The 14,255-nt window shown below is 54.6% G+C and overlaps 5 protein-coding genes across 5 annotated transcripts; 2 read left to right on the forward strand and 3 right to left on the reverse strand.

Moving 5' to 3' along the window:
* Window positions 1-2,166: 2,166 nt before the first annotated feature.
* On the forward strand, window positions 2,167-3,024 carry J4E85_003825 (uncharacterized protein; the record flags this gene model as incomplete). Its single annotated transcript, XM_051468090.1, has 2 exons — window positions 2,167-2,397; window positions 2,452-3,024. 2 exons carry the CDS (start codon window positions 2,167-2,169, stop codon window positions 3,022-3,024), a joined length of 804 nt encoding a protein of 267 aa, XP_051327682.1.
* Window positions 3,025-3,157: 133 nt separating this feature from the next.
* J4E85_003826 (uncharacterized protein) lies at window positions 3,158-4,657 on the reverse strand (the record flags this gene model as incomplete). Its single annotated transcript, XM_051468091.1, has 1 exon — window positions 3,158-4,657. One exon carries the CDS (start codon window positions 4,655-4,657, stop codon window positions 3,158-3,160), a length of 1,500 nt encoding a protein of 499 aa, XP_051327683.1.
* A 626-nt stretch (window positions 4,658-5,283) lies between these two features.
* J4E85_003827 (uncharacterized protein) lies at window positions 5,284-7,154 on the reverse strand (the record flags this gene model as incomplete). Its single annotated transcript, XM_051468092.1, has 3 exons — window positions 5,284-6,538; window positions 6,596-6,883; window positions 6,931-7,154. The coding sequence occupies 3 exons, from the start codon at window positions 7,152-7,154 to the stop codon at window positions 5,284-5,286; spliced, it is 1,767 nt and encodes a 588-aa protein (XP_051327684.1).
* Window positions 7,155-8,713: 1,559 nt separating this feature from the next.
* J4E85_003828 (uncharacterized protein) lies at window positions 8,714-11,789 on the forward strand (the record flags this gene model as incomplete). The annotated part of the gene is made up of 3 exons (XM_051468093.1): window positions 8,714-9,546; window positions 9,611-10,095; window positions 10,324-11,789. The coding sequence occupies 3 exons, from the start codon at window positions 8,714-8,716 to the stop codon at window positions 11,787-11,789; spliced, it is 2,784 nt and encodes a 927-aa protein (XP_051327685.1).
* A 762-nt stretch (window positions 11,790-12,551) lies between these two features.
* On the reverse strand, window positions 12,552-13,717 carry J4E85_003829 (uncharacterized protein; the record flags this gene model as incomplete). Its single annotated transcript, XM_051468094.1, has 3 exons — window positions 12,552-13,158; window positions 13,215-13,359; window positions 13,405-13,717. The coding sequence occupies 3 exons, from the start codon at window positions 13,715-13,717 to the stop codon at window positions 12,552-12,554; spliced, it is 1,065 nt and encodes a 354-aa protein (XP_051327686.1).
* Window positions 13,718-14,255: the final 538 nt, after the last annotated feature.

Below are 14,255 nucleotides of genomic sequence, written 5' to 3' on the forward strand. Positions count from 1 at the left end.
GACCAGCGACCCGCGCATGTCCTCGGAGTGCATATAGAGCATGTTCAGGATGATCAATTTGGGAGAATATCGTCCGGACGTCTCCAGCTCGCATGCTACATGCGAAAAGCCTCTAACAGACCAGCAAGAAACGGAGCATCGCATATTAACCAATGGGTTCTTTACAGCGAATGGACCGAGAATTTTGATGACGGCCGACAATTGTGCGCTGGCTGCTGGTTCTGTGTGCTTCAACTTCTTGAGGCTTATCGTCGTTGGGACGTAGACGATAACGCCGAGATAGAATGGGAGCCGGCGTACCTACTCGGTATCATCTTGGAACCTGTCGACTTGTCTCAGCGACTATACCGAAGAGTGGGGCTTTTTGTGCATCCGTGGGGAGAATATAACACAAGCCAAACGAAAGAGCTTTGCCCGGAGTTCGCGGACGTTGCCCGTTTGGAGGATATGGAGCAAGAAGAGGTCACCATTATCTGATGAGTAGTGGACGGATCGTTCTAAGCTGTAATACAATTTATACCAAGTACGCCAATTGCTAATGTAAATCACATTGTCCCCTTTTGTAGTTCTGCTCCTGCCAAAATCTCCGCCATTTCGCCTGCCGGCCCGTCTCCGCCCATTTCCCCGGGTCATCGATGTCAACATACACATCAGCTTCGTCTTCGCCATCTTCGCTGTCCTGCGAAATCATTCGAATAGCAAGACGTTGCGATGGTCCCGTTTTATGCCATATGATGGCCTCCAGAGCAAACGCGATAGGTGTTTCGAATTGGGACAGCAGATTCGAAATCAGCCAATTCCTGCACTCGTTCTGCTCGATTTGGATTGAGTTTTGAGATATCTCATGTATGTCGATGGAGTGACAGCCGTGAGTGTAGAACTGGAATCCAAGCCCTGTGAGATTCGGTACGCGTTCTTGCAACAATCGCACAAGACACGTATACATGCTACTCCATTCGTGCGGGCCGGTAAGCGTGATATGATGCAGATGATTGATGCGCTGCGGAGCACATCTGATCAGATGGTTTAACCAGGGCTGTAGGTCCTGCGAATTGACTGACACGACGGTTTCACGAAGGAAAAGCTCCTTGGCTTCATTGCGGATGGCCCTGTTGGACGCTATAAGGGCCCAGGGTCCTCGAGGATCGCGTGGAGCATCGATTTCGTAGCTGCAACGATCTTCTTCTTTGCACATGCCTGACCACTCGGGATTCGCACACAGCAACCGCGTCTTCGGATTGGTACGGCGGCAGGGATACCAGACGAACGGCGGTGGCTCTCTAGCTTGGAATGGAGCTGCTCCCTTTGTCTTTCCACGTCTGCGCACGTGGATGTGTAATACGTCGCGTAGGTAATCGTAGATTTGAAGACGCAATTCAGTCGGGAGGCCTTCGAACGTCGCTCGAGGGTTTCGAGGCGTCTTGAAAATGGAGGCAGGATATATTTCCTCGATGTCTGAATCGTCGCATGCTACGATTCTCCTCTTCTTGTTCTTATTCTTCCCTTTGTTATTTTGACGGGTCGATTTAATGGAACCCGCTCGAGACATGCTGGAACTGGCCGATGACGTGTCGTAGTAGTCGTCATAATTGACAGCCTTTCGCTTTCGGGTTGCGCGCGCCATTGTAGAGTAGCAAATATCGTGAGTGGCATCGAGCTTGGTCGGCATATAACTAGGTAAGCTTCACTCACCCCTTGCATATCAACCAAATGCGTGGCTGCGGCACAGCTGGCATAGTTTCCAGGCAGCGACGCACCCACCTATCGGAACCTACGAGTATATGCATCATATCCTATGCGATGTTACACTGCGTCTCTCTTGGGTGGTGCTGGATGTCAGCGTCGTACCTCTACCCCAAGCGATCACAGATGGAGGTGTTTGACTATCCAAGTGTGAGCTGAGTCAGCGACGAGCCTCGGCACGAACCATCTACAGTGGTTTGCTTCCCACAATGTCCGCAACAGCCCGCGCCTATATTGGAACTCTACGATGCCTGACTTGCGTAGTGAAAGCGCTGTGAAAGCTCGGTGTAATCGAAACGACAACCTCCATTACTTTGCCAGTGCTTATCGATGACTGGATAGCTGAAAGCCCGACGAATGCCTACTTCCATAGCTTAATTCAACCGTTACCCCGACTCACACACGAGACATATCACAGGCACCATGAAGACGTCCAAGTACGCACCAAAGACGCCTGCCGAAAGTCTAGCCCAATCGAAAGCCGAGAAGCTCAAACAGGACAAAGATCGCGTTACGCGTTTGCTAGGACGCGTCCGTTGGAAAGCCGAGATGCTCATGGTGTCCTACTTCCGCACCATGGAGATTGTACAAGCAGCTGCCCAGGAGAATGAATACCACCAGTCCCAACACGCAATGGGAAGCGGCGCATCGAGTGTAAGCAGCTATCAGCCCCGTCACCCCTACCGTCGCGAGACTGACACGGCGCAGAAACAAGCCGAATCCATGTTCAAAGTCGACTTCTTCGAATTCTACACGCTGCTCGAGCGCTACATCACAGACTGCCTCGCCATCTTCGGTGTCTCCGTCTCTGCCTCTGCGCCGCGCACGAACTTCAACGCCCTACGTTACGAGACCAATCCCGATCTTCACCGAACGCGACCGATGGCTTCGCATGCCTTCCACGCGAACCTGCTAGAAGCTTTAGACGATGAGAAGAGCCCATTGGCAGGGTCTTTGGGCCTACAGGACGTTCGTGTACAACTGGGCATTGCGAAGGAATACCGTAACGCGTGGAAAGATGCTGATAGCAAGGCAAACATAGCCAGCGGCGACGCCCGCGCGAACCTCTCGCTTCATGACCTGCAACTCGAGCATATGTTGCGCAATATCATTGGTGGATGTGACCTTGCTCACGAAGCAGTGCAGCAGCATTCCGACGGTACTGCGAACGGTACTTTGACCAGTCGAGACTTCGAGCCCAAGACGTCGTATGGATACACGAGCATGGAGATTGAAGATACGCCTTTTGAATACATGGACGACGCTATGGATCTGGATTGAGGTAAACAACTGATACATAGTATCACAATACTAGGTCATTGCTAAAGCCGATCGACGGCTCACGATGTAAGTTGATACGTTCTACTCTGCTTCTTCGGCCATCTTGCTGCTTTCCTCTCAAGCCACGACCTTTCTACTTCCTTAGTCTCTCTTCAATACCACCCAAGGCCTCAATCGGGCTCATCGGCCGATATTGCTCAATACCAACCTTCTGCATCAAATGCTCCTCTTCATGTCCTTCATCCTGCAGCACACTATCCGCGCGATATCTGTTGCCATCCGCTCTGGTCGCTGTCTGCTCAGAAGCAAACTTCTCCTGTTCCAACTCCCACTTGCACCTCTCCTTGCAATCCCAACACACACTCCTCTTGCACACGCGCATGTCATACTTCCATTCATGACGATTGAGCATCTCCTGACAATGTGCACAGTCCATCGGAATAACGATCGTCTCCATATCGCCACGTCTGCGCGCAATGCTAAGACCCTTGCTGGTGCGAGTGTGGATTTTCACATCCCCATCGCTACCGGCATCGATGCCATCGAACACAACGAGTTTGTCGACTTTGCACCACCAAGCTGGTCGATTGCCAGCTTCCGTCCGCGCACGAACTGATGTGCTGGTGAAAGCGTCAACTTGCGCGCCTGGACCCGGCAGCCAGCATCCGTTCGTCGTCTGCCGTGGTGGCGTGAATACACGCGTCTTCTCTTCCTCGACCTTCTCTTTCTTCGCAGGCATGTTCAATCGTTCCTGTAGAAGCGCTGTAGGCGACCGCAGAGCAGCTTTCGACTGCGTCTTCGAATTGCGGATCAAATCGTACCGCTTTTCGAGATCAGAGCGTGGCTTGGAAGAGTCGGATACGGGGTTCGTTCCTAGGTTCAACTCTGCAGGCCGTTTCAGGCGTGCGATTGAGTCCGTGCGTTGACGGGGTGAAGTGGTCGATGTCGATACGGTATGCTTCAAAGAGATAGATGAGTTCCTTGATTGATGATGGGAGTCGTTAAGAGCGAGGGATGTGGGTCGGGACTGTGGTGGGAGGCTGTCATCGTCTGAGACATACACACCAGAGTCTCGGTCGCGGGATTGCGTGGCACTGGCCGTTGCGGTAGATATTGGCCGTTTGAGGGCGTTGTCTTGGCCGTGCGTAGAAGGGGAAGGCGCGGGACTTTCTTGCTGTGGAACGGCTTCCTGGACATGTTGGACCGCTGCTGTTTCTTCCTTCGCAAGAGAAACGAGTTTCTCTGTCGCAGCAGTGCCTTGGGGCTGGCTCAATGGCGACGATTTTGGTGGCGGTGCTGGTGCCTCCTCTGTGTCGTCCAGAATCAGCTTCTTCGAGTAGTTCTTGACCGGAACCTGAAGCTCTCGCTCAGGCTCTTGCATCAAAGGCTCCCGCTCTTCAGCAGGCGGCGTTGCGATGAGAGGCACGGCTTCCAACACCTGTTGATGCTCCAATGGCTTGGCGTCATCGTCGAAAAGGAAAACCCCAGAATCCTCTCCATCTGGATTCAGATCCAGGTTTTTGGCTACCAGAGGGATAACCATACTAGAGTCTTGGGCTGCTGCATCTTCGTTGAGCAGTGGTGCCTTGGACGGATCCGGCTTGTTGCTCTTCCAGAACGCGAAGGAAGGCATGTTGTTTAAGGAAAAGACTGTGGGCCGAATACTAACGGAAAAATGTATGAATGAAGGAATGACTGAAGAGCAGTGTCTTGCCCAAACATCTCGCTCCCATCTCACTCTTTACATACCCCCAACCCACCACGCCGCCTACAGACCCTACAAGCACAGCCCCCGCAACCCACGCGTCCTCCAATACCCCTCTCCATCTTCACACCCTCTAATCACACATCCCGATTCCCTGAATAATCTCCTTTCCACGATGCCAAATGGCTATCTGACGTCTGTCTACTCACTGAATGTGGAGGTTGTCAGATGCGAAACACCGACAGCCGGGATCTAACTGGCGCATTGTTTGACGACATCCCAGCCCGGCCCTGTCTCAGACGCGACTGACGTTCATGCACGCTAGGATCATGGGGGTGGGATATCGATAAGAAGGATGTGGGACGGGGATGAGGTTTATGCGTGAGAGGGGTAGAGTGTTGGAAGTTGATGATGTGCGAGTATTTTGACTGGAGTGTTTTGAAACATCTATGAACGGGGCTACGTGTTTATGCGCATAGACTCTTTTGGTATTACTTTGACGTTGCTGTACTAAGATAATACAGTAGCTATCTAGTTCTGGTATGCAAGGACATTTACACGACGCGCCCCTTCACTTGCTTGATGTTCTTGACGTTGATGTCGCGCCATCCCGCCGCGGCGATGAGAGCGCACCCCAGCATACAGATACTAGTGATGAGCATGAGTCGCTGTGAATCAGCATACGACTGCGCAATGCCAGTCCTCTCGGGCGATCCCCACTTGTACGACAGCTGGTTAGGCAGTGAGGCGTAGATATCCGCGACATTGACACCAGCCGGGACGTTTTTGACGAGGTTATTGTAGAAAGTTCCAGTCCAGATAGCAGCTGATACTGTGCTTCCGACTGCACTGCCAATAGAGCAGAAAAGGTTGAGAACAGCGATGATGACGGCCATGTGCTGATGATCTGATGGCGCCATCATGGCCAGCTCACCTGCGATGACGATCGTGCCTCCTGCGACTGCAGTGAAGATCTGCGTCATGACGATGAAACCCACTGATGTGCCCGGCTGTCGGAAGTGGATCATCAGCCCCAGGGCCAGGATGTCAATCGGCAGTGCGAAGAAGACGGCAACCCACTTGAAGCGCCCGGTGATCCTAATTGCCGGTCCGACAGCCGCCAAGCACCAGAAGCAAGACACAACGCGGTAGATACTCTGGACGTAGCTGGCGGTGGTCACGTTGAGGTTCCAGACCACCTGTAGCATGGACCCGAAGTAGCTTCCCCAAACTGCGCTGTTGAAGTAGACGAAGACGAACATGATGCCGGCGAGGAAGACGGTGCGGTCCAGGAGCAGTTTGTACGGGATGAACGTGACAGGTGCGAAGAACCTTTCCCAGATGGGGAATGCGATGAGTAGGATGAAGCCAGCAACAATCATTCCGATGATCATAGGACTCTTCCACTTCTCCGCTTGATAGCTGTACAAGCTGAATGGCAGCAAGAACAGCGCCATACCTGCTACCAGTACCAGGATACCAACAGCATCAATGTCGACACAAAACTTCTTGATGGCTGCGGCGCTCCAGTCGATGCTACGCGGTTCAAGTAGACCCTGCTTCCGCGCTTTCCTGTCGTTGAAGAGGACCAACGCAGCGAGAGGTGTGACGACGACGGGGATGATGATGGTGAAGATGCCGAAGGCCCAGCGCCAGCCTGGCCCAGAGAGCACGGATTGTGCAACGGGACCGCCGATCCAGGTTGTGATTATGTAGGGCGAGGTTGCGAAGGAGAGCATGAGAGCGCGGTTCTTGAGCGTTGAGGTATCGGCAATGAAGACGGTCAGGATGTAGGATACTGCTTGTGATCTGACATGTTGTTAGCGATGTTCTTTCCGACCTTGCCTGACAAGAGATGATGCTCACCCAGTAGAAGAGAAGACCTGAGCCGCAGCATACGTCTCCACGTTCTTACACGAAGCCATCATAATGTATCCCACCATCCACACGCACAGCGAGAGCAAAAGTCCTTGTGGTCGCCCCCACATGTCCAGTAGTTTGGCTAAGGGGATCTTAGACAACCCGCCGATGATGGAGGACATGATCCCTGTAGCGGCTGTGAGGGAGTGAAGGCGGAAGGCGCTGGTTACGTAGGGGTTCATGGCGCGAATGACGACTTCTTGGAGGGCAGTGACGAAGTAAATCCACCAGATGCTGGATACATGTTAGTCGAGGTATGAAGATGGATGGATGAAACAAACATGACATAGGCGCCAATGAGATGGTATTTCGTCCATACTGTTGCCGCCGCCTCGACGGCTTTGACACCGGCTTGGGCGTTGCTGGAGAGACTTTCTTGATCGGTAGCTTTGTCGTGAGATGCATCGGTATGTACACCCTTCTCTGTGTCGGCCGCTTGACGAGACATATCGGCGGGCTCGACAGAGTCGGTAGCCTGGTTCTTGGGACGAGAGAGAAACTGCATGCTGTCTGACACCGAAGCGATAGCGCAGTCCGGCCAGAAAGGAGAAGAAAGGATCAACGAAGAGGCCTACTACGCCCAATCACTGTGTCTTACAATGCGTTCTTATACTTTCTCGAACATTCAGAACCCTATTCCACCCGTTCAAAACTCGTATAAACCCACAGAGCCGCAGTCTTGAGGCCACCACAGGCCACTGCCGACCCTCCAGGACCATGACACTGGAACCGCCTTCTACATTTCGCACCTATGACAAGGCTACCAAGGCGGTTTCAAGTACTTGGCAGTGCTTGGTTCCGGAACATCGATACTTGAAGTAGCATTGAGGATGCGTAAAGTGGAGTGGTGGTGTTCGTGAAAGTGCTAGCGCGGAAAATTCGATCTGATTAGATGCAGAGATAATCTTATCAGCGGAGGTTCGGAGCATTGGAAGTCCGGGCGAAGCTCGGATCTTGGACGGTATGGAAGGAGCGCAACGTGTTGTTTACTGGAGGCGCAGTATTGAGATGGAATTGCTGCCACGTGTCTTTGTCGCTTTTCTACTTTGGTGACTATGTGTAAGTTTGTGAAGGAGCTGCTAGGTGTCTGCTGCCGGTGTAGTCGACGTAAGAGATGTCAGTCGATTGCGAAGGCTGGCGCGACGTCAAGATCGAATCGTGATCGAGAGCCGTCCGTCACGTTACATTGGACAGTACTGCGCCCCCAGATTATTACAGTTCTGGCAATGCGCTCCCGTTGTCACAGCGTCTCAGTGATGTTTCGACCGGCTAAAGGGCTATGATGCACAGTGAATTAGGAAACCTGCAGCAGACTACGAGTGCGAGGACTGAGTGACTGCACCCGTCTGAGGTGAGACCGTGCCGACCCTCAAGCGTCGACGCGGCAGACAATAACCTGCTCATGAGCGTGTGGGATGAAGTCCGTGGGGTGTTCACTTGCGATTTGCAGGATGTGCATGAGAATTGCTTCTGCGCGAGTGCCGACATGCCGGGCATGTAGGCGTGGTGCGCAAACCCCCAGAGGGAAGCTAGCGCAGCTGGCGATCAATCGTTATCACAAGACAAGGTGTGCAGGGCGTGGAGAAAGTCGAAGCCACTCCATAAGACGGCAGGCCGCAGCTGACGATGCGATGGGAGAGCCATTCGTCGTGTTCGGGAGATAGCAGGTCTTTGTGCGATGCGCTGGCAGGCGTCGGTTCGTGCCTGAAATGCGCCTCGGGTGCGTCAGCGTTCCCGTCCAGGGCTGGCCGGATGCAACCAGGCAGCTTTGAGCGTGCCCGTCTTCACAACGTTAAACCTCGTCCATCGTCGACTGCAGCGCGTTCAAATGCCCACGCTGTCTGCGCGCCACAGCCCCCCTGTACCGACAGCGACAGCTCACTCCCCGCGCCAGGCCCTGTCCAACGGCCGCACGCCGCGTACTCATTACAGCAGCCTCATCTACTTACCGCCCATTCGCACCCGGACCTGCCTGCTGTCCAGGCCCCAACCAGCGAAGACGCGCCGGAGCCCGCGCAGGATGCCACGAGTGCTGCGGCCCATTGAAGCAAAAGCACGTCCATGATGATGCCTCCGACTGCATCCACTGCCGACGACCTCGACGGCTTCCAGTCCTTGACCGGCGTGGCAGAGAGTGCAGAGCCCACTACGTCAACGCCTGCCCGCGACGACCCCACGAGCAGCACCACCGCCCCAGACATGTCGGCACCCATGCGTCAACACCCGCTGGCTGCCCAGCGCCCGCCCTTCAGCGTCAACGGCTCGCCCTCGCCGCGCTCGTCGCGAGAAGCCTCGCCCGCAGGCCCTCACCACCGCAGTGCCACGCCCTCTGGCGCCAGTGCGAGGCCGGGCTTCCGCTCACGCAAGAGCAGCGCCGATGCGAGTCCCAGCCGCGGCTCCAGCCTGTCCAACTCGACTGCTGCCCCGGGCGTGCAGCGTGCTCTCTCCTCCACCAGCATACCGGAGCTCACCCCAACATCGTCGACCGACACGGTGCGAGCCACACGCGCTTCCAAGCCATCGTCGAGAGCGAACTCGGGCGACACGACTCCCCATTGGCCCCTCTCACCGCGCCTCAAGTCACCACCGCCGGGCGATGACGGCCGCTCTCGTTCGCGCACCAACTCGTTGCGTTCGCAGATCAGGAAGCCCGAGGCCCAGTCGACGCCCGCTATCGTCGTCCAGAGCTCGTCCCCAGCCTCAGTCTCTCGCTTCCCAGTGAGAGAAGACGTGCCCGTGAGCGACGTCGACGAGCCACCATCCCAGCCACAGACACAGCCTCAGCAAACCATCAAGGCGCCCTCGCGCAGTTCCGGCGGCGCGGCTCCCAAGCTGGCAACGGTGCAAGAATCTAGCTTGCCTGCCACACCCGGATTTGATGGTCTAGAGCCGCAAAGGTACGCTTTCCCCGCAACGGCCCCACTGTTTGTCATCGCGACGCACGTTAGACTATCGACGGAGCCAATTTCCGCTGCCATCCGCAAACTTTGTTAACCTCGCTCTTAGCTTTGTTCCCCCAGCGACTTCCCACAGAACTGACCAGGACCGAAATGACGTCAATTCGTCCAAAGTCACCGAAGACCTCAGCACCAAGCACGATACGTCCAAGCACACTGAGAGCGGGAGCGACAGCGCGACCAAGAGCGCCAAGAAGGGCAAGATGCAGGAACAGCGCTCCACCTACACTCATCGTCCACACACCGTCTCGGCCAAGCCCTCCCTGTCCTCCATGTCGACGCGATCGCGAGACCCGCCCCTCCGCAACATGACGGTCGAAACCGAAACCGTGCCCTCTGTCGCGCAGCCGTCAATTGTAAACCAAGACAGATCCGCGTCGGGTCGCGTCGACGGCGGCATACGGCTCAAGCCCAGTAACGAGACAATTCGTCCGAAGACCCAGAAGAAGGCCCCCAAACGGAAGGCCGCATCCATCAACGCAGGCACTGGTAGGTTGCACCACATCTCGTACCATTATTACATTCCAAGTCGGCCGGAGTACGGCTCTCGCTACGGCGCGAGCCCGTCATTCGGCAGCCCCGTCTCATACCGCTCATATGACGACCGGCCGTCTTTGTTGACCTTGTCACCCCCAAGTCCAGCGTTGAGCATGGCTCCTCCCCGCCCTCCCCATCTCAGCTATTTTTATTCAAGCACTAACTCAAGTTATCGTACAGCTTCATCCAAGGCAGATGTATTCGAACAAAAGGTGGCCAGCGCCGTCGACGAGGCCGACTCGTCTGACTCGGACGCTACCTTTATCTACGAATCGAATCCTCCCGAGCAGCCAACTCGCAGCCGCCAGCACCACTCACGAACGCCAAGCATGACGTCGCTAGCCAGCCTCACAGACCCACGACTCCAGATCCGCGACACGCACAAGCATCCAAGCAAGAAGAGCAGCATCAAGTTCACGAACCCATACACCAACGCGAGCATCGATGGCGATGACCGCGGCGAAGGTACTGTCCGCATCGGCTCCGGACGAGCGGGCGGAGGTAGCCACCATCACCACATTGGAAGACATGGCCAGGGTCGGGGCGCGCTCAGCCACATCACCATGGACAGCGACAACTCGGTACCGCAATCTTCGCGCGCACGTGGCCCGTCCTCCAGACACGCGTCGCAACCGAACAGCCCTCGCTTCCATACTTTCAATGTTGGCAATGGTCACAGCAACGGCAGCAAGAAAAGTGGGGAATTCTCTGCAGCATACGATATCGACGCCGAAAACATCGCCGATGATGAGCGCACACCTCTGATCCAGTCTGGGCGGAGCCCACGGGCCCGCACGCCTCGCCAGCGCAACACTGCCACCATTCGCCAATTAGAGCGCCGGCATCACCGTGATGGTGGGTGGTGTCGGCGGTTCGCTGGCTGCCTGGTTCTGTCGATCCTGCTGCTCGTCGTCGTATTCTGCGCTGTTGGTCTTGTCTTTGCAACAACGAAACCGCTCACTAGCCTTGTGGTGCGAGACATTCAGAACGTCGTTGCAAGTCAAGAGGAGATTATGCTGGATCTCATAGTCAACGCTGTCAATCCCAACATTATCGGGGTCACTGTATCCGACATGGACATTTCGCTGTTTGCTAAGAGTAAGCACGTCGGGTCGGACAGTTGGTGGCGCGAGCACGGGAATGGCCCACATGACAATGTAGAAGATTGGAGACCGATCGAGGAAGATGCAGTTCCAGATGTCTCGATTACCGGTGTCGACGAAGGAACCGATCCTATCGAAGGTGAACCACGGACCATGTTGCTAGGCCGCATCGCCCACTTCGATTCGCCATTAAATTTTGAAGGTTCCTTTTTCCAGCGACACCGCGCCGAATCTATTGGTGAGCTCCGACTTTCGCACCCAGGGAACAAGACCGAAGCTGGTGGCAGCGAACGTTGGGAAGAAGTCCTGCAGTATCCCTTCGAATTAATCGTGCGAGGCAACTTCAAGTACACACTGCCCCTCAGCACGCAAGAGTTCAAAGTCCCTGTCACGGCAACCCATTACTACGACCCGGATATCGAGCGCAAGAAGAAGCTCGACTTTGCAGAGAAAATAGAAAAGAGGAGGAATCCATTACCTGTATCAACAAAGCCTTGGGGACGTTACGACCGCAGAGCCCTACCGTTCTGGAGTCTCCTATAGCATGTCCTATCCTGTATCACAACATTGCCCGAACCAGAGGGGCCAGCACAACCGTGTGGCCCCAGCAATATCGCCCAAAAGAAACTGATACCCACTAAAAACGAGTTCACGACACAATAGACTTGTCCCGTCCCGGCAATCGCGAAATCAGCAAACGCGTTGCCCTTTTTTCTTTCGGCTCCACAGCCGTTCACGAATTCCTTTTTCGATTTGCAAACCACCACACACCGCCTCCTCCGAACCGGCTGTTCGCATGCTCTCACAGCGAGTGATTTTGAGCGCCCTTCCTTGACCTTGCGCTTCAGCGATGGTGTTTGTATCATGACGTTTTCTTCTTCTGCATTGCCCAGCTTTTGGAGGACCCAGCCTCCGTCCCCAGCGACTTTCAGCGCTTTTCTGGTTTTAGCTTGGAGGTGGATTGCGCTTTGCGAGTCCAAATACATTCCTTTGATCTCTCTTCTATGTATCCATAATTTAGCCCTTTACTTTTGGTTCCGGTTGGACCTTTGTTCGTTCCCATGGCGGCTAGGGTGGTGCATCAGGTTAGGTATAGCATGGCATGGCATGGTATGGTAGGGACTGGGAAGACATTTGCATTGCGCTGGGAGTATGGACATACAGGAATTTATTGAGTTACTCATACTGATATCTCTTATCTTGGCACCTGTGATGTACTAAATCTCGATACCCAGGTCATGAAAATCGTTAGGTCCTTGCAGGGCAGGCGACCAGACATACTCCAGAAGAGCGCCATAGACACATCTAGCGGTCAGCCTCGCCACCCTTGCTCTTCTTCGCTGGTTGCTCCGCAGTTCCCTTCGCTCCCGTGGTAGCCGCGACCTTACGCTTCTTGGGTGGTGCCTTGGCAGTAGCCTCAGCGTCCGTGGCAGCCTTGGTGGACTTGTGTGCAGTCTCAGGAGCAGCCTTGACCTCCAGAGTAGACGTTTTCTTCTTCTTTTGGGCGTATTCTTCCTTGGCTTTCGTCTCGGTTGCCTTGTCCTTATTCTTCAACTTCTTGAAGAATGCATCGAAGTTCTGGTCGTTCTTGCCCACCTTCTCTAAGCCCATGTTGTGCCCGGCGCGGCTGGTATAGGGCTTCAGATCCCATCCTTGTATCTTTCCGGTGCTCACATCCTTTCGATACAGGCCCTCGACCATGTACGCATGTTGGTCGTCGTGGAAGAAGTTACACGCTTTGCGAGGACAAGGGAGATGACTAGCGGGATCAAGGTTGTGCCTCTCTTCCTTCGTGCACCTTGTTTTCCATCTTGGTATCTGCTTGGGACGAGGAATGGACTCAGGAGTAGGGGTGTCCGAGGAGGCTTCCTGTTCTGCGGGGTTGGACTGGCGGCCGGTGTTCTCATGAGGTCTGTACCGATGTTAATGGCTACTTTGTCCCACCAGGCTACTGACAGAAGAACATACCGGACTCGCGGCGGTTGCAAGATACGATGGGTGTCTTGAGGAGGTGGCTCTTGTGGATGTGTACCCTCTTGGGATGTCTCAGATTCCTCGCCAGCCGTAAACGCAGCCCACACCGCAGCCTCGAACTCATCCTCGAGTGCGTCTGCTGTTGACATTAGAGTTTGTATCTTCTTCGATCTGGTCAACGTACCCTGTGTGTTCTTGGAGATATGCTCGTAAGCCTTTACCAGGGCCGGGCTCATGGACAACTCGCGGTCGGGTTCATCGACCTTGCTGCGAGCTTGAAGTAGTACGTCTGGCTCCAAGCCCCCCAGCAGTTCCTTGGCGGCAGCGACCTTGCTCATAAGTGTGTTCAACTTGTCCAGAGTCGTGACTCCCGGCATGTCCTTGAGGGCGACATCGAGACGAGCCATCACGGTTGCTGTGGTATCCCCCAGGTTGGAGGTTTCATCGCCTTGACCACCATTCACCGCAGGTCCTAGGTCATATCCAGCTGAGGACATTGCGTTCACTTCTATCTGTGTGTCAGTTTCGTCGCTTCACTTCGTGGTTACAAGAAAGACTTACGAGTAAGAGTTGGGTATTGGGAATTGGGTATGATTAGAGAGGAGCAATGGAAAACGATCGTGTGGTATCAATCGGAGGAGGCGCTAAAGAGTAGTTGTGGGACGAGGACAGTGCTCTTTGCGGTGCTGTAACGGGAGCCTGTCGCGTTTGCAGTGACGTAGTGGTATCGAAATGAAGGTCTGGAGTCGGCCCAAACCCATGTGACTGCCTATAGTCTGTCGACGTTCAGATTCACGATGGGGCGCTTATACACGTCTTAGTCTCGTACTGGAAAGCCGGATGGCTCCGATGCGTTCGAATCTCTCCCCATTCTAGTTCCTCTTGCATCCTGCCTGACACGCCATATTTCTTTGAACGTAAGCCTGTAGCCTAAACCATGCAGGGAAGACTTGGGCTGTGTGACCACGCAAATTCACCATTCACTATCTTTTGCGACCGTAATCAGAGCTTCGGCTGGTCCAAGCGTCAGTCTAG

Source organism: Alternaria conjuncta (genome assembly GCF_024043145.1).
Source record: "Alternaria conjuncta strain BMP 0040 chromosome Unknown scaffold_5, whole genome shotgun sequence".
Lineage (NCBI taxonomy): Eukaryota > Fungi > Ascomycota > Dothideomycetes > Pleosporales > Pleosporaceae > Alternaria > Alternaria conjuncta.